We start from the raw sequence: 20,607 nt of genomic DNA, 5'->3' as shown, positions 1-20,607 counted from the left end.
TGACAATGGGCCACACCTCATTGTTGTCCCTTGGTCGAGCTTTTGCCTTGTAGGTCACTCCTTACAAGGCCTGCTAGATTTTGTGGCAACAGGTATCATTCTCTCAAGTTTTGTAATAGTCATCTTGGTGTAGCCAACCTTTTGGCCATTGCAGAACAAAACTGAATTTTGATCCACTCAGTCTGGGTTGTTTTAATTCAATGTTATTTGGCATAAATAATTAAGTGTTCTTAGCTATTTCTTTGGGCAATTTGCCACTTAGATACACTTTCTTTCTTACTTTATCTTTTCATATTAGAGGATGATTTGTAGAGGATTCTTCCAAATATTTAATTTATGAATTTTCATGCAATTGGTTGGTCACTAGTTTGCTGGTCAAAAAGCCTTAGCCTTGCTGTTTTTTGGGGCCCTTTATTGCAGATTTACAGTATAGAATAGTAGGTACAATCAATATGGACATCTCCCTGAGGTTGGCAAGCACCAACCCAAACGGAGAAAAGGATTTGCCAGTGATACATAGAGAAGATTCCCTTGTATGTTTGCTGATTTTGGCAGTTGTTTTTAAAGATTTTATCAGCTGTTAAGGTGTAAAAATTAGTGCTAACACTACCATAGACGCATCAACATATCTTTTGATGATAGTGAAATTCTGGATAACATAAAGGGTAGATATAAAAGGCCAGCTGGGGTGTATTAGTTGAGAGACTATCAAAATAATGATTACTGAAGCTGCATTTCCCTTCCAAATATGTCATAGGGAGTAAATTAAGATTAACAAAGCCCAATCTCCTATAGACCAAATAAGTGATTAACAATATAAATATCATGACTAAGAATTTTCATTGTACTCTCAGTTGTTATGGTGAGTGACTTGACAATTTTTTGCCGAGGATTGAAAGGGGAGAATCAACAAAAATTGCAGATGAGGCATAAAGTAAAAAAATATAATAAAGACTAAGTGACAACCTGACGGCCAACATGGGCATCGAGTGCACTTAGAGGATCATCAAATATATAAACATCTGTGTTAGCATATACAGCCCTGGCAATAGAAACTCTTTGCTTTTGGCCACCACTAATGTTCACTCCTCTTTCACCAATTTCTGTAAGATCACCACCCTAACAAAAACAATGTAAACAGAACACAGTGAACATCAAGAAGAGGGGTAAATCAAATCCTATTCTTTCAAAACATTATGAACAAATTCAACATCTCTTTAAACATATATTGGCTAAAAATATACAAAAGTACACAAGGAACTCACTGGCAATGACTGAAGATCATGTTCCAATGCACTGACATGGATTGCTTTTTCATAACGTAACGGATCATAAGGAGACCCAAACAAGATGTTGTCACGGACCTACAAGTATTGTATGCAGTCAAAGTAGGCACAAAATTCTAATATCTGTATCAATCAATGTTAACTAATTTACTTAAAGTAGAATCTGCTTAGTCAAAGAACCTACTGTTGCATTGAAGATCCACGAAACTTGTGGAACATATGCAACACTTCCCCTGACAACTACCTCCGTCTCTGAAACCGCAGGTATCTCTCCAAGTATTGCTGAGATCAAAGAAGTTTTACCCTCGCCCGTACTACCAACAACAGCAACAAGACTCCCAACAGAGATATCAAGATGAATGTTGGATAGTGTAGCTTTCTCTGCCTGATAATTTAGATATTTTTTAGAAATAACCATGCCCAAATTCATGCTCAAATGTGAAAAAGTAGATCACCAACTAAAATCTAACTTTGATTGTAGAATAATTTCTCAGATTGTGCATAGACGTTCTAGGGGACCTTACATATATGTCCATATTTATTATTGATACAGATTAAGAAATGTTAGTCAAAACTGATAGACAGCAAGGTAAAAGAAATTAATCTCTGCAGATTTACCTTCAAATCGTATTTCTCCAGTCCTCAACATACCTTGCTAAATAAACAAGGAAATCGTATTATATTAATGTCCACTAGTGACCAAAATAGATCAATTGGACAATTAAGAACAATTGTTAACAAACAAAAGGGAGTGCCTACAGCATCTCCACAGATATCCAGAAACTATAGATACCCACAGATATCTAAAATAGATACTCTCTGATGTGGATTCCTGTAATTCCAAGTGGTGTGAGAGAAAGGCAGAGATTTGATCAGTCCATTGTAGAACAAAAAGTATAGACTTGGGCCAAAGAACCGCAAATGTGGTTTTGGAGTCTGGACTCATAGATTAAAAAACAGTAACTAAAAAATCACCAACATTATGATAAATTGCAGTGTCAAACTCAACAAAAAATTGGTGAGAAGAAATTCCAAATTTTTTAAAAAGTTGTGAGTTAATATCCCATTTTTATTAATTTCGTTATATTACTAGGAATTTTATTTCAACCAGACTATCTAGTGAATTTCATCCAAAATACCAGAAAATTTACAAACTTTGGCAATTTGCATTACAAACAATTTCCAGAAATTTTACAATAACTCCATAATTTGCCGAGAAAAGAACAAACTGCAAAATCCAGCTGCTTTATTTTATTTAATAATGAGAAGGGAGTTACATCAAAATATGAAACCTGACAGATAGATGAGTGGAAATAACACGGTCCTCAACAATTCCTTCTCTGGCTAGACTCCCAAACTGCAACTAGAAATATGACCTCCAATCTTGCAATATTGCTCCTGGCCTCCCAAACTGAAACTAGAAATAAAGCGCAAAATTGGAGATTTGTTCGATCCCCACCCCAAACCACAGATCTGCTCACTAACTGATGCCCATGAAGCTCTATGAGATTTCTGGATGAAATCTCCACAACAGTGAGTTGGGTTTTCATCCAACACACAGAAGAAACCCAAGGGTTTTCATCCTAGGGCTCTCTGAACCTCAAATCTAAGTTCTCAAAAGAACTCTCCAAGAGAATATCAAATCCAAAATGCCCCCAAATGACTTGCTTTCCCCTCTTTTAAAGACTTGATGGATCCCTCTCCAACATTCTAGAAGCACTTTTGTTTCAATTATTTTATTCCCACTCTAAAAGCTTCTTTCTTCAAGTGATTTTATTTTATTTTATTTTAGTCACTTTTAATCGCAAAAATGGTAAATTTGTCTCTACAATCTCTCTGGCCACTGAGAGTCACTTTCCATCATCCCATCCTATAGATTTCTTCATTATGGTTCCAACGAGCTATCACACTAAGGTGTTTCACCAAAGAATCTTCCCCAAATGACAACTTTAGCATATTTCATTGAAATATGTTGATAATAACCCCGTTTTATGGGAATCATTGGAATGCAATGAAACCAAGAACGAATTGTGTAGAACTGACCCTAATGATGAAATATAGTGAGCGATCATCGTCGAACCCCATAAAACTCCTCCAAAACCCTTTGAGTCCACCAATGATGTAAACTCGCTCCTGTGACCTAGTTGTTACAAACCCTTGAAATCCACCCTAACCGCATCATAAGGGAAACCAAAAATGGGAACATTATAAGTAAGAGCTTACATTTTCAAAAGAAAATCACAGTCTGAAAAAGTTATGTGCATTAGGTCTGAAAATAGAATCACATACAAAATATCCAAGAATAAGATAGAAATTCTCCACACTTTAAGAACATTTATTATCAAAACCTTTAGGTCAAGCAAAACTTTACAATTGATAATTTTATGGAAGGAACCCACTCCTGTTCGTTTGTCTCTTTGAGGGGGCAACTATTGATGATTATAGCTCAAGTAGGTTTTATTGCACAAGCCAAGTAGGTTTTATTGCACAAGCCTAAGTGTCTAGAAGTGCAAGAGTCGCCCAAAGTCTCTTTAGGATACTTGCTCAAGTATTGAGTAAGTAGCTTTTGTAACATAGCCTAAGTCAAACTTAGGAAAAGAACATAATAAATTATGTTGGTTAATGCACTAAAGAAACTTAGGAAAAGTAAATAATTTACTTTAGTGATCATGTTTTAATCTCAACCATTAATGTCAAGTGAGGCAAGCTTTAATCTTGGCCATCCATCACTTTGAAGTTTGAAGATTAGGGTTTGAGATTTAGCTCAATGAGAATTTATAAAAGAAAGGCAGAGGAGAAAAACACACCATATAGTTGCAAAAGAAAAACAAGTCCTCTCAAACATTCGTCATGGTTCAAAAAAGCCACATGTCAAACATAGTTTTCGAACCTCAAGATCTGCACACTTATTCCAGGAGTAACCTCAAAAGATATGCCCTCAAAAATACTTCAGAAGGAATTCAGAAACCAACGAATCTGTTTAACCAAAGATAAACAGAGGTAACCAAACAAAATTCCTTCAAATCTATCTTCTTCTCAAGATATGTGTTGCTCCACAAGGGTCGCAAAGATAATCTTTCTTATGCGCAAAGACATATGAATTTTTGGAGGGCTAAAGTGCCCTCTTTATATTGGCATTGGAGGCCTTTAGGAGGGAGGCCAACCTAGACATTTGGAAGGAACAAATTTAATGTCAAATTTGATTTTTGAATTTAACTTTGGAGCCAAAAATAAGTTTTTCCTTAAGGTTGACTTTAGGAGATAGGAATTATTTTTAATATAACTTTAGGAGTTGATTTTGGGGCCAATTAAAATCCTCTTTCCCTTTAATTTAAATTTTCCTGGATAAAATAAGTAGCTTTGAAGCATCTCCTTTGGGTTTCTTAGCCACTGAATGGGGCTCCAATCGTTAAAGAGGCATATCTCCTCAACCATGAGGAGTTATGAGGCATACTACTTATCAAGAGAATTGACATGATGAGGACTATCAATTGATGATGGTCTTACTAGCAATTTTGCTGAACTTTTTATCCAAAAACTTCATTACAAGCAGGGCATCATGACCACAGTGTAGGAGCTTCTCATCCTTCCGGGGAACCTTGACCAGTGGAGCTTTCAATCAATGTTTCATTATAGGAATATTTATTATTAAGAGTGTTCATAGACCAACATTGGCATCAATGACAACACCAGTCAACAATCTCCCCCTTTGTCATTGATGGAAACAAACATACTCCCCCTGTGATTATTGCTCCCCTTATCTCCATGCTTCTGATCTTCACTTCCAGATTTCTCTCCCCCTTTGACATCAATGGCAAAGGGTTACTCCTAACAAAATATCTTGCTCTGTCTTTCAGTAATAGACTGCTTCTCCCCCTAATATGTTATGCCTCTCATGACTTTCCATAGCTAATTCCATCTATATTACCATGACGACTCCTACAATTTTGTCCATGACTTTGCTTTCCAAACCTGTTGCTCCATTGAACACAAGGCTGACTAATCTACCCATAATACTAACTATTGTTCTGACGACTTCATTACTTCTGCCATCTGTCATTCCAAATCAAACTGTTGAAGGATACATCTTCAAATTTGCAACCACTACTACTTAGACTCCCCCTCTTCAACATTCAATAGATGGGGGGTCTCCAAGCTAGATTATTTAGAACGATATATGAACCTGCTTTGTTGCAAGATCATCATCCCGAGTATCAATATCTTCTTCATCTGTAGATTCATCATGGTTTTGTGTCTTTTCAATTCCTGAAAGCATGGCCTCTGGGATTTCTTCATTTACCTGTTCTTCTTGCTCTTGTTTTCTTCTCCAAACATTCTTGTTCCTAAAATTAGTGTTTTCTCTCATGGAAGACTTCATCATGCTTCTGCAGTCACGAGCTATATGTCCATAGTTGTGGCATTTGAAGCATTCTACATGATACCTAAATGATGGTGCAACTGGGTATCTTCCTTGTGTTCCTATGAACATGCTTCTAGGATTTTGATAATCATTCCTATCATAAGCTCTGCAATCCCTAGCCATGTGCCCAAAGTTAGTACATGAATAACAATAACAAAGAAATATACTAGAGTACTTGGATGAGGGCAATCTTCTTGGTGGTGCAACTCTTGTGTAAAATCTTGAGCCTTCTCTACTACAGGTTGTTGATTCCACCTTCTATGATTCTCTTTTGAGGGCATGTGTTTTTCCTTCTTGATGGAACCCTTGATGACACTTGCATAACTTTTATGCTCTGCTTCTTTTCCTGTTGTCATGGAGCTTGAGCCCTTCTCAACATACGAAGGCTTGTGTTGGAATTTCTAAGTCTAACCCATTAGAAACCCTCCATGTACTTTCTGATTTATTCCTACCTACTTGTTATGTTAATTAACAAGTTATTTGCCATGTAAATACTGGAAATAAATACAAGTACATGCTCAACACATTAAAGATCATCATCTAAAGGAAACAAAACAAGCACACAAGAGACACCATTGCTTTTGGACCAATGTCCCCGGAAAAACCCAATGCGGTAAAACTGGTGCAACCATCTGAGGGTTTTATTATTATGCAGTTTCTGAATACAATCTGAGTACCAAAACCGACTCACCCAACAGAGAATAATCTCAACAGTAGTACCTCTCCTTCGGAGACAAATGCTCCCCCTGAAACCCCGGATAAACACTCTAGCATCTCCTCAGCTCCAATTTGCCCCACGAAAAACCCCAGCGTTAGCCTCTTCTTCCCTCTGCGTTAGCTTTCCTGGTAGTTCTGGTAGTTCCTGGCAAATCTGGTTATTCCCAGCAATTCCAACTTCTGTCCTCTGCATCAATTTTCCTGGCTGTTCTGGCAGATCCCGGCTGTTCTGGCAGTTCCCGACTATTCCGACAGTTCCAGATTCTACCCTATGCGTCAGCTTTCCTGGCTGTTGCGCTGATCCTCTCGGCACTATCTCTGCCTCTCTGCTTCTGTATTCATTGCCCCTCAGCTGCAACTCTGATCACTCTCTCGACTTCCTCAGCAAACCCTGCCCCAGAAAGTCGAAATCTTGATCAACTCAGTGTGTTCTCCAAGTGACCCTCAAGCCTCCTCTTATACTTTTCTCGTTGACAAATCAACGGCCAAGATTAAGTCCCTAATCAACAGCTAAGATTAGATCTGGCTTGATCCATGACTTTTGGACCATTCTAACACAGTTTTATATTAATTCACATTAATATTTTATTTTCCCTAAGTTTAGACTTAGGGACTGCATTGAAAATATTAATTATTTTAATATCTCCCAAACTATTTAGAATCTGCCCAAACCTTTTCTGAGTATTGGAGATCTCATGTGCCTTAGCCTCTCCACCAAATTTTGTGGCTAGAGCACATCTGATGCTACCCCAAATCAACACTCCCTCTTAGCGAGGACTGTGCTCTAGCAATACTCCTCACATTGGTCCCTAATGCTAGGCCTGCTGCCCATCATCTGCACTACTGTATCTCGTACTACCACCCATGGCTTTGCCACTTCTAATGTTGCATTTGTACGAAAACTCCCTCTGCATCCGTGCTGTTGCCCATGGCCCTGCCACTACCATTGCTGCGTCTGCACCATAGTTTTAAAAAACGGTCGTTTCGATACCGAAACGGCCGAGTTGATCCGAGTTGATCCGAGTTGATCATGTCAGATGGATGGACTAATCAAAGAAACCGTACCATTATAAACTTTCTTATCTTCTGCCCACGGGGAACCATGTTTTTAAAATCAGTTGATGCATCTGATAAGGTAAAAGATGGGCAATTGTTGTTTCAACTATTGGATCAGGTTGTTGAGGAGGTGGGGGTGACTAATGTTGTTCAAGTCATCACAGATAATGCCTCTAACTATGTTCTTACTGGTAAACTGTTAGAGGAAAAACACAAGACCATCTTTTGGACCCCATGTGCTGCACATTGCATAGACCTCATGCTTGAGGATATTCGAAAAATAGAGTGGGTCAAAAACACTATAGATCATGCCAAAAGCATAACAAAATTTATCTACAATCATGCATTGATTTTGAGCCTCATGAGGAAACACACTGGGGGCAAGGATATTATTAGGCCTGCCATCACTAGATTTGCTACACATTTTTTGACATTGCAATCTATGCTTTCCCAACATAGAAACTTGCAAAAGATGTTTTCTAGTGATGAATGGAATGAAAGCAATTGGTCTAAGAAACCGGAAGGCAAAGAATTGAAAAGGAAAGTCTATGAAGAAACTTTTTGGAGAAAGGCAACAGAGATTGTGAAGCTTGCTGAGCCACTAGTTAAGGTGTTGCGGTTGGTGGATGGGGAAAGGTTGGCTATGGGCTTCATTTATGAGGCTATGGATCAAGCAAAGGAGCAAATAAAGACAATATACAAGGATAGAGTGGCAAAGTATGGGCCCATTTGGGCAATCAGTGATGAAAGATGGAACAATCAACTCCATCGCCCTATACATGCAGCTGGGTATTTTTTGAACCCACGGTATCATTATAAAGCTAAGGAGTCAAGAGCTTTGAGGGGGGAGGTCAGAGATGGACTGATTGATTGCATTGATCGCATGATCCCATTGGAGTCTGATCAGCTGGAGATACACCGACAGGCCAATATCTTCAGCAATGCATCAAGTACCTTTGGGAAGAACCTAGCAAATATTGCAAGAGAAGCAGATGAGCCAGGTAAACAAAAATTTCAATTTTCAAATTCTTAATAGTTTTACTTTTTTTTTAAGTTTGTTAAATTGTTTATAATTTGAAAGTTAGATATAATTTGTAATTTTGTTGAGCTAACTCATTACACTCCTATGTTTTCTGCAGCACAATGGTGGGAGGCCTTTGGTGGCCATTGCCCTGAATTGCAAAGGTTTGCAATTCGTATTTTGAGTCAAACTTGCAGTGCATCTGGGTGTGAGCGCAATTGGTCTGTCTTTGAGAGGATTCACACAAAGAAGAGAAACCGTTTGGATAAAAAACGGTTAAATGATCTAGTTTATGTCCAATACAACCTCCGACTCAGACGAAACCATTTGCTGAACAAAAGACCTGATTCAGATCCCATTGTGTTGGAAGACATTGATCCAACATCAGATTGGGTAGTGGAGAGTTGTCCAGCAGAGTTTGATCCTGATGAGGATCTTGATTTAGATTTAGATATCGAGACATCAGTTGAAGTTGATCAGGCTGTTCTGGTTCAGTTGAATGCAGGTCCCAATCCACCAGCCTCAGTCTCACAGCCAGCAAGGACTCCAGTTGTAGGTGCTTCCTTTGCTCAGCCACGATAGAAGCGCAGCCGCATATCTACTCTATCTCAGCTTGCATCTGCTGCAGTTGCACAGCCTGCTAGTGGTACCACTTCTACAGTTGCAGTTGGAGATGATGATGATGAGGAGGAGCCATGGGGCCCCCTGTCTGACTTTGATGACGATGATCCAGAGATTGATCGACATGATCTTGGCTCCTCTGGCAGTAGCTACTAGCCAGTAGTACTAGTACTGGAGTCTGGTCACTGTCACAGTTAACTTTTGTTGTACAGGGCATTTCTAGCCTCCTTGGTTATGTGTATTTTGTTTTGAGTCTTTGATCATGTATGACAGTTGACTATGTATTGCCATTGGGTACCATTTTGATATAATGGATTGGTTCATGAGCCTAATTTGATCATATGTTGTCTTCCATCTATATTATAATGTTGTGTGTTTGGAAACATGAATGAAAATCTTTAAAATTATGTTTAAAATCTTTAAAATTATGTTTTTTTATAAAAAAATAAATATTTAATGTATTTTTTACAATGACCAAGTCATTGAAATCGAGCTGGCCTAGTCATTACCGTTTCGGAGTCGGAGTCGGAGTTGATCCTCGGCCGAGTCGGAGTCGGAGTCGGAGTTTTAAAACTATGGTCTGCACTACATCCCCTCTCATCATGCTGCGTCGTGTTGCCCATAGCACCGCCACTGCTAACTGCTACACTGCAACTTAGTTACTGAGAAGTAAGTAATTGATCTCCCAACTCTAACATCTCTATCAGGCTAGAGACACTCCCGATGCTGAAGCTCCTTCTGTCACTGACAAGTGCTCCCTCTCTGACCTATGCGTTGTTGCAACAACTCCCTGCATCTCACACCATTGCACACCTCCCTCTGCCATCCTGCACTGGTGCAAGATTCTCGTGCCTCTCGCACTGTTGCAGCCTACTAGCCTCGCGCTGTCCTGGAAATCCTGCACTATTGCTCCATCCTCATTCGTCTCTACCGACATCTACCAGTACTACTACTCCTCATCGGGGCTCCCGTAGCAAGGTATAATCCAAGAGGTTGGGTACTTCAAGGATCCTTCCCCTCATCCCCTGTAGTCCACCTGACTACAGCTTGATGTCTCCCCACTTCTTCTCAAGTGGCACATGAGTACTCATGGCACAATCGTCATCCCTCAAGGCGAAGGCCTTGATACAATGTTTATCTAGAATGGACAGGATCCTAGCCTTCCAGACCACAAAGTTGGACACTCCGTCTAGCCTATCCTGATCCCTCATCCCATTCATGGCCATCTCTCTACTCTTCTTTGTCGACTCCTCCGAGGCTCTCTACTTCCCACCTGGAAGTTCTTGGTTAGACTCCTGCTGAGTCTCTCTACTTCTCATCTAGAAGTTCTCTATTCGACTCCTCCAAGTCTCTCTACTTCCTGTCTGGAAGTTCTCTTTTGGACTCCCTCTGAGTCCCGATTTCCCTCCTGGAAATCCTTCTGCGAACCGTCAAGTTCCCTCTCTGATCATCGTGCAACTGCACCACTGATATGGATTCCTTCGCTAGAAATCCACCTTGGCAGCAACTCCCTCCCCTTAGTCTTGCCCTGTTAGGTATTGTTCTGACTACAGTACCCCACCAGCTTCACTCTGCAACTTACCCACAGCCTCCTATACCCCAACAACTAAAGGACTGAACCACTTGGCTCTGCCCAATCCCGGCACCGGCAAATCAACTCCCCTAGCCAACTGTGTTAGCCCTCCTAGCCTCTGCGTGAGCCTGATTCTGCCTCCCTTAGCCTCTGTGCTATCTTTCTCTGACCCAAAATGATGACGTAGTCCCTCTGCGTCACTCCTTCCTATATTGCCTTCTGCAAGGATCAACTATGTCACTCGGGACAACGGATTTCTGTTGTTGCTGCTCTGCTCGGCTGATGTCCTTAGTTCTCCTGTAATCTGCAACCACGCTCTGATATCATGTTGGAATTTCTAAGTCTAACCCATTAGAAACCGTTCATGTACTTTCTGATTTATTCCTACCTACTTGTTCTGTTAATTAACAAGTTATTTAGCATGTAAATACTGGAAATAAATACGAGTACATGCTCAACACATTATAGATTATCAATTGAAGGAAACAAAACAAGCACACAAGTGACACCATTGTTTTTGGACCAATGTCCCCGGAAAAACCCAATGCGGGAAAACCGGTGCAGCGATCTGAGGGTTTTATTATTATGTAGTTTCTGAATACAATCTGGGTGCCAAAACCAGCTCACCCAACAGAGAATAATCTTGGCAATAGTACCTATCCTTCGAAGATAGATGCTCTAGCTGAAACCCCGGATAAACACTCTGGCAGCTCCTCAGCTCCAATCTGCCCCACGAAAAACCCAGTGTCAGCCTCTAGGGACTGCGTCAGCCTCTTCTGCCCTCTGTGTCAGCTTTCCCAGTAGTTCTGGCTTCTACCCTCTGCGTCAGCTTTCCCGACCATTCCGACAGTTCCAACTTCTGCCCTCTGCATCAGCTTTCCCGACTGTTCCGACAGTTATGGCTGTTCCCTGCAATTTCGGCTTCTGCCCTCTGCATCACCTTTCTCGGCTATTGTGCTGATCCTCCCGACATTATCTCTACCTCTCTACTTCTGTATTCACTGCCCCTCAATTGCAACTCTGATCACTCTCTCGACTTCCTCAGCAAACCATGCCCCAGAAAGTCGAAATCTTGATGAACTCGGTGTGTTCTCCAAGTGACCCTCAAGCCTCCTCTTATACTTTTCTTGTTGACAAATCAACAGTCGAGATTAAGTCCCTAATCAACGGCTAAGATTAGACCTGGCTTGATCCATGACTTTTGGACCATTCTAACACAGTGTTATATTAATTCACATTAATATTTTATTTTCCCTAAGTTTAGACTTAAGGACTCAATTAAAAATATTAATTATTTTAATATCTCCCAAACTGTTTAGAATCTGCCCAAACCCATTTTGGGTATTGGAGATTTCATGTGCCTTAGCCTCTCCACCAAATTTTGTGACTAGTGCACATCCGAAGCTACCCCAAATCAACAACTTGTAACCTAATCTAGATTTATCATCACATGGTCTTTAACTACTTGTGATTTCATCCAACATTTTGGTGTTGTTCACAAAGTTCTGTTGGATATTCCTTTCCTGTGCTTTTGTTCATAGAGGAATTATTTTTGCTTCCAATTCCTCTTTTGTCTTAATATTTTCTTCCAACTCCCTTTTTAGCGATTCTTCAATTTTTCTAGCCTCTTCTAAGTTCTAACTATACTTTAAGATTGATAATAATCTTCTCTAACACTTTTGTCCTTTTTTTGAGACTTTGGCAAGTTCCTTCAGTGTACTTAACTTCTAATGACTCAACATTCCTTCTTTCTACCTTTAGATCCTTTAAAGTTCTGATAAGTTCTCCTTCAAGGTCTACTTTGCCTTCCTCTTCATCTTCTTTACGAGATTTCATTCAATTGTCTTTTTCCATAAATAACACCTTTCTTGTGTCACTTTTGCTGTCATTGTCACTCTCTTCAACAGATGATGAATTGTCTTCTATTGAGTAGACACTTTTCTTGGGGACCTTCCCTTTACCTTGTTTCGTTTTCTGACTTTCCTTTGCCTTCTTAGGAGCTCCTGCTTCATTATCATCTGAACTTTTTGCAGAAGGACATTTTGAAGCAAAATGACCAATTTCATCACAATTTGAAACACTTCAAGGGAAGCTTACCTTTGTACTTTCTGGTTCCTCTCTTCAACTTCCTCACAAAATTGGCAATCTCTTCATCTAAAACTTCACTACAACTGGGGCTTGGGTTTGATTGTTGCTTGTTTTTCACTGTTTTCTTAGATGTTGTAAAGGTTGCTTCTCTTTTGGATTGGTTCTCCTATTTTGTTCTCATTTCATAGGCTGTGGATATTCCATGTAGCTCATCCATGCTTACATTCCCTGAGTCTGATCTTTCTTCTGGCACCGTGACTTTGGCATTAAATCTCATTGGTAGAGATCTCAATATCCTTCGGAGAATTATCTTGTTTTCCATTGATTTTCCCAATCCTTGTAATGTGTTTACTACTCCATCAACCCGAAGAAAATAAGCTGAAATATTTTTCCTTCAATCATTCGTAGTTGTTCAACTTGTCCTCTGAAAGTATGAAGCTTGGCCTCCTTGACCTTTTTGTCCCCTTCATATATGTTTTAGATCTAATCCCAAACATTTTTTGCGGATGTGCTAAGCATTACTTTAACATACACTGACTCTGTTAGACCATTTAAAATAGCATTCCTGGCTTTACCATTACTATCATACAACTTCTTACTTGCATCATCTGTAGAGAGAGCCGAGGGTTCTTTGTATTCAGTTGTTACAGAGTACCAATGTCATATCCTTGTGCTTGCACATATGCTTTCATCCTTCCTTTCCAAAGAACATAGTTTTGTCCATTAAATATTGGAACTTTGATCTTTGAGCAATCCATGATCTCCCTTCCAGTGGTTAGACTACTTGTGAAGGAACCTACTCCGATACCAATTGTTGGAAATATAGAGAGGGGGATGCATAAGTATTTCAATTCAATTAGTTAATTTTTAACGTTTTAGAGCATTACTTAACATTAGCATCCGATCAAAACATGAATCAACAACACCATTCAACAAAGCACAATACAAAGACCCTTGGGCGAGAAAAACTATCGAACACTTCTTAATATAGAGTTGCAATGTGAAAATAAACTCTTCGTGCTTTCTTTATCATTACTCTTGGCATGAGATCACTTGTCTTAAAGTAATTTTTCATATGCTTCATGGAAAGTTCTCTCATCTTATCAAAGTCCAATGATTGCCATAACATGGCAATATCTTCCTTGAAACAATGGTGTAATAAAAATTTCCAATTCCCTTTCCAGAAAAACTTTTGGGACTCTGCATTTTTCAATACTAGGACCATCATCTTTTCTAATAAAAGACATCTTTCCTCTAAAACCCCCAAAATAGAACAAGAGTTTTATAGACAATCACTTACTTTTAAATGGACCTCCTTGAGACGACTATATTAAAAATGGACATAATTGCAGCTATACTTCTCCAATTGGCTATTATGACCACAATTATGAATTGCTAGAGCTAGTTTGCATTTATTCATATTGTTTTCACTAAAATCTAAGTACTCTAGCAAAAGATATTGATCTGAAATAGTGTGATCGTCCCCAACAAACTCTAAAAGTAGTTGATTTTAAATCATTGATATCTCCACAATTGAGGCTTTGTTTCAGACAATTTTATTTTCTAAATTGATTATTTTTCCAAAAAGAACTCAAACATCCAACATGTTTTAGCCAATTTTCCTCAAAAAGTTTCGGATATCAACTGGAAGTTTGTCGCCTTCTTTTTGCCCCTTGAAAAATATGCAAAAAAAAGGAAAGGAGCATTTTCCCTTTTTTGGCAGAAGAAAGAGATCTAATAACAAATATAATCACATACAAAATATCAAATAATAAGATGGAAATTCTTCACACTTTACTAATATCAAAACCTTAAGGTAAGGCAACACCTTACAACTGATCCTTTTACTGAAAGAATCCACTCTTGTTCACCTGCATCTTCAAGGCGTCAACCTCCTAATGAGCTAAGCTCCAATTACAATACTCTTCCACACATCTCATAAGAAGGATTGCATCCTTATTTATAATCATTAGAGAGCTCTAATCATAGTAGCCTCTTGACTACCTAATGGAGCTGTACCCCAAAATCTAGTAGGCTTAGTGTAGAGCCTCACTAAGCAACCTAGGTCTTATGGAAACACGAGATCAGCCACCATTATCACCTTTGAGGCTTTTCTTCAACTATTTAGTGGTGGTTATCACCACAAGGGAGGCTTCTCTACAAAAGAAAACCAGCAAGATATTTAACTAAGGGGGGCTCAATGGTGTTGCAAGGTATAATAATTGAAGGAAAAGGTATTGACAAAGGTTTGAAAGGCAGAGACATAGACTAGAGTACATGGCAACGAGTATGCAAGTTGTGAGGTAGTGTGCTTTCGCAAGATGCTTGCAAGGTTATTTGATCTAAAAAATGGGGCCAATGGTGATCCACAATGATAATCAAATTTGCATTAAGCTCTCTAAGAATCTCTTGTTTCACAATCAGTGATGTTACTGCTCAAACTAGTAGGGGTCCTGGGAGGGGATCCTATCGAACAACTACTAGGTCAAGGGGCAACAATGGAGCGATAGCCCATTGTCACCTCAATTAATGCTCCCTGTGGTGGGCTCCAGTATTGTAGCAATAATGCTACAACCCCTGGAGCTCCCTTCTTTAATTTTATCAACCTGGTAGTTCGTAACAAACTTGGAAGCGACGGTGCTGTATGCACAAGTACTAGCTCTTGCCGCAGCTGTCACTTGGTCAGCTGGCACAAGTCCGCTAGGGGCTCAAGCCAACTTCCATGAGCTCTTAGAAGAAGCTTTTTAACTGATGGACGAAAGCTAACTCAAAGGAAGCTAATCTGCTTGCGGAAAGAAACTGAAAGCCAAACAGAAACGCAAACCCTAGCAAACCCTAATTCTACCAACTAGTCCTACTGATGCAAAAAGGAGAATGCAAACTATGAGAAGAGATGACATTACTTCTAGGAAGGTAAAATGCATGTGTCTAAGTTATCACTATCTGAAGAAAACATCTTTTTGTATTTTTGATTAAGTTGTTGGAATTATCATGCATGTGCTTCTAACTAGTTTTCCACTGTGCAGGGATGGATCAAGGGATGAAATGCTTTGGGAAAGGTTGGGATGGTACAGAGAGGGTCTAAGGGATCCCTAGCATTCTTTCTGAGAGTTTCACAAAGTCTGGAGGCCATGCAACCGTGTTTATGAACTTCTACAGGAAGTCTGCAGGGGTTTCTACAGGATGTTCAGAGATTTCTACAGGATGTTCTGAAACGAAGATTTTGGAGGATGGATGGAGGGAAAAAGGTGGACGAATGAGTATGGAGGTGAAATAGGGGTGTGAAGAGGCCTAGGACTTGGTGGATGAGGCTAAGGAGCGATTGGATTTGTTCAAGGATGGAGGAAGCGACGATGCACAAGAATGTAGTAATTAGGGCAAGGTGGGGAAAGTATGGCAAATGAAGGGTACGAATCATGGACTAAGGGTTGGAGCAGATTATCAGATGGATTATGGGTAGATAGAGAAGGATAACAGGTACTCTGCAAGTGGTTTTTCAAACTGGACAAACAAAGACATGCAAGAAAACAAAGATCTAGTTATGCTACCCTAATATGACCTAGCTAACAGTAACAAGAATGGAAAGCAGCTTATTCAAAATGAAATGCATGAACTAACTTATGCCACTAAGAAATCATCAACTGAAGCATTTAACACTACTAATATTAACATCTACAAATGAGGATTCCAACACTAAGAATTGCATGGCAAAGCAAAACAGCGTTTTTGTTGGCAGCAAAGTCACATTGGTCCCAGCTCATGATTCCACAAAGGGGGAGGTGAGATCCAAGGTGTTTGGCAGCCTTTTTCTGAAGATCTTCCCTGTGATTAACCTATCAAGCAAATCTGAACATTAAAAACCTTTTCTAATCATCAAAAGAAACCTAAACAACAACACAACATTTAAATCTAAATAGCAGATTTTATTATGAGAATGCAGCAAAGACACATAAAGATAAACAAAGGAGGTACTGGGCGCTTGAGATGGGCCCAAACCCAAGAGCTACAGCCTCCTAAGAAAGATTTAGAGCTGGTGCAAAGCTGGATTCATCTTTATTAATCAAGAATGAAGAGTTACATCAAAACTGTTCACAAGGAGAACTTGAACATGAGCTGAAAGCAAAGCTAATCTATTGCATAAAAATCGAACTACAAACTAGCTAACTAATGGCTAAAACAAAATGACTAACTGGCTACAAAATGACTAACCCCTAGCTAACCAAAATGAGGCCCTAAGCCTTCTTATTTATACAATTTGAGGACCCAACAGTCCTCCTAAAATTTAGGGACTTGGCTGCCCAAGACTTGTAGTTAACAGCAGTCCTACTTGACTTGCTTGGCTGCCCTTGTGCTCATTGATTTGGTGGCCTTTGAACTCCGAGCTGATGGTGGAGAATTCGAGGTAAGGGCCCATAAATGAGGGGGACACCTTCCTACAAATCCTCTAGCTTGTTCTCCCACGAATTTGGCTGCCAAGTGCTCATTAAGACCTTCAATTTTGTCTCCAAGTTGACCAAAAAGGCTACACAAAGCACCCATTAGACTTGTTGGCATAATGACTAACCAAATTCACTCTATTAACATAAAAATAATCAAAAACATGCGATAAACAAATGAGAATGGTGGACTAAGCCAAATTAGGAGGTTGAATGAGCCCAAATAATTGTACATTTTTGAGGCTCATCATCACCCCCTACTGAAAGCGTTGCTCATCCTCTGAGCAACCAATCTCTCTCCTCATCTTTGATGGCCTTGGTGACTTCCTTGGCTAGCATCTCGGCCGATTTCTCCTTTGGCTTCCCGCTTTTCGAACTTTCCTGTAGAAACTGTTCGCTGGCTTCCTGTAGAAACAGTCTCTGTCTTCCTGTAGAAACAGTCTGCTAGCTTCCTGTAGAAACAGTCTGCTAGCTTCCTGTAGAACCAATTTCACTGATTTTACTTGCTTGGCTGGGGGTGCCTTCTCCTTGAACTGCGCTGCCTGAAAGCTGACGAATCCAACACAAATGGCAAGTCTAATGTATTATAAAAGCACACACGTACAATGAACTGCCCGAGAATAGATATTGCATGCCGAAGCTGGATGGGAAAAAGTGTTTCCAGGCCTTTAAATCACTGTTTTTCCATTGGTTAACCTTGATTCACGTTTCTGTTCCTGACATGACAATACTTTCCGACTGCGGCAGCTTTCTTTTCTTCATAAAATGCTTACTGCAATAGCAAATATGGGAATAATAACAGATTTGTATCCCAAAGCCAACCCAAATATAACATTAGTTGCTGCTTCCAGTCCTGCATGAATCGGCAACATCTTGGACAGGGCTGTAAGCATTACTAGTGCAGTATTCAGTGACAAAACCAATAACAAGGCCAGACCACAAACCAATAGCACCACAGAAGAAAAGCTCCCAGTTCTTTACAACCTTCTGGGCACCAAAATTGAAGATAGTGAAGGATGAAGGCAATGCAACTAGGCTTACAGCAGCAATGCCAATAGTCATCACTACTGTGGAGATAATAAGTTGCTTTTTCAATGCAGGCTCAATTTCCTTCACAGCCTTGATCTCAAATATGTTAGTTGCAAACAGAGTTGTGATTAAGCAAGCAATGATACCCATTGAACTAATAAGCAAGGGATAACACATGGCAGTAAGATCATGAGAGTTTCCAAATGATGATATGGATGCAACAACCAGAGCTGCACAGGAAGATTCAGCATAGGACCCAAATAGATCTGATCCCATACCAGCGATATCTCCAACATTGTCACCAACATTATCAGCAATGACAGCTGGGTTGCGTGGATCGTCTTCAGGAATGTTCCTCTCAACCTTGCCAACAAGATCAGCACCTACATCTGCTGCTTTGGTGTAAATACCACCACCTACGCTGCCAAACAGAGCCATGGAAGAACCGCCAAGACCATATTTGAAGATGTTGAAATAAGTTTTGCTAACCATTTCATATATTTTTCTTCAAGATGTTCTGCTAATTTTCGTTTATCTCCATCTTGAGACAAGACAAACAATAGTTCCACAGCATGAGCTTGCATTTCAGAGTATGTAACTTCGCAAAAAGGGAAGCAATACCTGAATTTGAATACACTTCGAGTGAATCATGTTGCAAGTGCAAGTTGACTAACGGTCTTTGAACTTAAGCCGAGCGCTCAGTGATGTTTGCGTGATTTTTGGAGTGAGGTGGCACATACGTGTGCTGGCTTATGCGACTGTTGTCTCCACTGCAGTGTGTAACTATTTGTTTTCTGCTGTTAATCTCATCCATCAAGCATGCTGAAGTTTAACTGTCCATCACTACCTGTTTTCAATTTTCTTTCTGAGATGGTTGAGCGCACAAGTCTCATTCACCCACCAAGTGCTGTTGAACTGGATGAGGGTGGCCAGTTAGCTGGCCACCAATTTGTCTAAATCCAACCATCTCATTGTTCACGTAGTTCTCGAATTACATTCATGAAACAGAGGAATTAGTTTAGTCACGTACCTGCAAGTCGACTGGCTGTTGTGAAGCTTTTTGCTGCATGCATGTGTTGATCTTTATTTGCTGCATGTATGGTGGCTTGATTGATGATTTATGGCTGTTTTTCTTGTGCAGGTGTCCTCTGGACGGATCTAAGCTGCAGGAGTTCATTTCCACGTTCAACTCTGCCCGTTCAAGCTGCTGCTACTGCATGGTCACAAAACCAGAACTTCTTTTTGCCATTTCTCCCAAACGGTAGATCGGTTTGATCTGAAACTCGGTGAGCATGTTCCTACCATCATTATGCATCTCCCATAGCAAATTCGTGATCAATGGATGCACGGATTTCGAGAAAAATGGAAAATGGCTGAAGATTTCAGAGCTCGATTTCTCGGAAACCGTGCATCGGAATCGGCTGAAACTGCTTGGGTAGGTTACCATCACTCTCATGCATATCCCCATGAAACAGGTTTTGAAACGGATGCACGGTTATGGAGAAAATGCAAAAATGGCTGATGGTGATGGAGGCTGATTTCTTGGAAACCGTGCACCGGAATTGCATGAAACTGCTCAGGCATGTTGTCATCAACCTTGTACAATTCCCCACAAAACGGTTTGTCAAATGGATGCATGGTTTTCAAGTTATGGCAAAAACAAATTTCGTTCTATGGATTTTTGCTTCAAGGCACTTTGCAAATGGTTGCATGGGATGACAAAATGAATTTTGGTTGTGATGCAGGTATAGAGATGATGGAGGAGGAGTTGGAAGACTGCATGAGGACTTCTGAACCCTTGAGGAAGCTACCATGTTCGCCAAACCACTTTTTGAAATGCATGTCTAGTTTCCCACAATTTCTACAGGAAGTTCCTGTAGAAGCACAATGAGAAGCACAAGGAGGTGAAAAAATGATGGATGAAGGCAAGGGATGGACACACAAGTGCTTGTAGGCCTAATCAACAGATTCCCACCATCAGATTCACTTTTGAAATTGGATTTGGCTCGTCCAAAGGTTCTACAGGATGTTTCCTGTAGAAATACAGAGCTTCCTGTAGAAGGCACAAGAAAGAGTCCTTTGACCTTGATTTGAGTGCTCCTCCTGTCATGAAACGTCCTTCTTTAACCTGCAATGTCATTGCTGCAACATGAACTTATTCAATGGAGATTAGCTTTATTTTTCTTTTTCTTTTTCTCTTTTTTTTTTTATTTGAAAAACAACTAGGGCGCCTCATGGAGGTTTTCACCCTAATTGCCTGCCTTGGGCGCCTCCAAGGGAGGTTTTCACCCAAAGATCTTATTCTCTTTTCTCTTTTTTTTCCAACCCATTGACCGCCTCATGGAGGTTTTCAATCAATG

At 40.0% G+C, this 20,607-nt stretch overlaps 1 protein-coding gene across 2 annotated transcripts in view; it reads right to left on the bottom strand.

Annotated features, from left to right (window-relative positions):
• Positions 1 to 20,607, bottom strand: part of LOC149225390 (ABC transporter C family member 2-like) — a 500,427-nt gene that overhangs the window by 59,324 nt on the left and 420,496 nt on the right. For both annotated transcript variants that reach the window (XM_089377078.1, XM_089377079.1), the window contains exons 17-19: positions 1,471 to 1,671; positions 1,266 to 1,364; positions 967 to 1,119 (exon numbers count right to left, since the gene is read on the bottom strand). In XM_089377078.1, the coding sequence (XP_089233204.1) occupies positions 967 to 1,119; positions 1,266 to 1,364; positions 1,471 to 1,671 (453 nt within the window). The remainder of the gene's footprint in view (positions 1 to 966; positions 1,120 to 1,265; positions 1,365 to 1,470; positions 1,672 to 20,607) is intronic.

Source organism: Pinus tabuliformis, chromosome J (assembly GCF_031772625.1).
Source record: "Pinus tabuliformis cultivar Carrire ecotype Pingquan chromosome J, CPIR1, whole genome shotgun sequence".
Taxonomy (NCBI): domain Eukaryota; kingdom Viridiplantae; phylum Streptophyta; class Pinopsida; order Pinales; family Pinaceae; genus Pinus; species Pinus tabuliformis.
The sequence above is the reverse complement of the archived record's forward strand: the minus strand, read 5'-3'. Positions and strand labels throughout refer to the sequence as shown.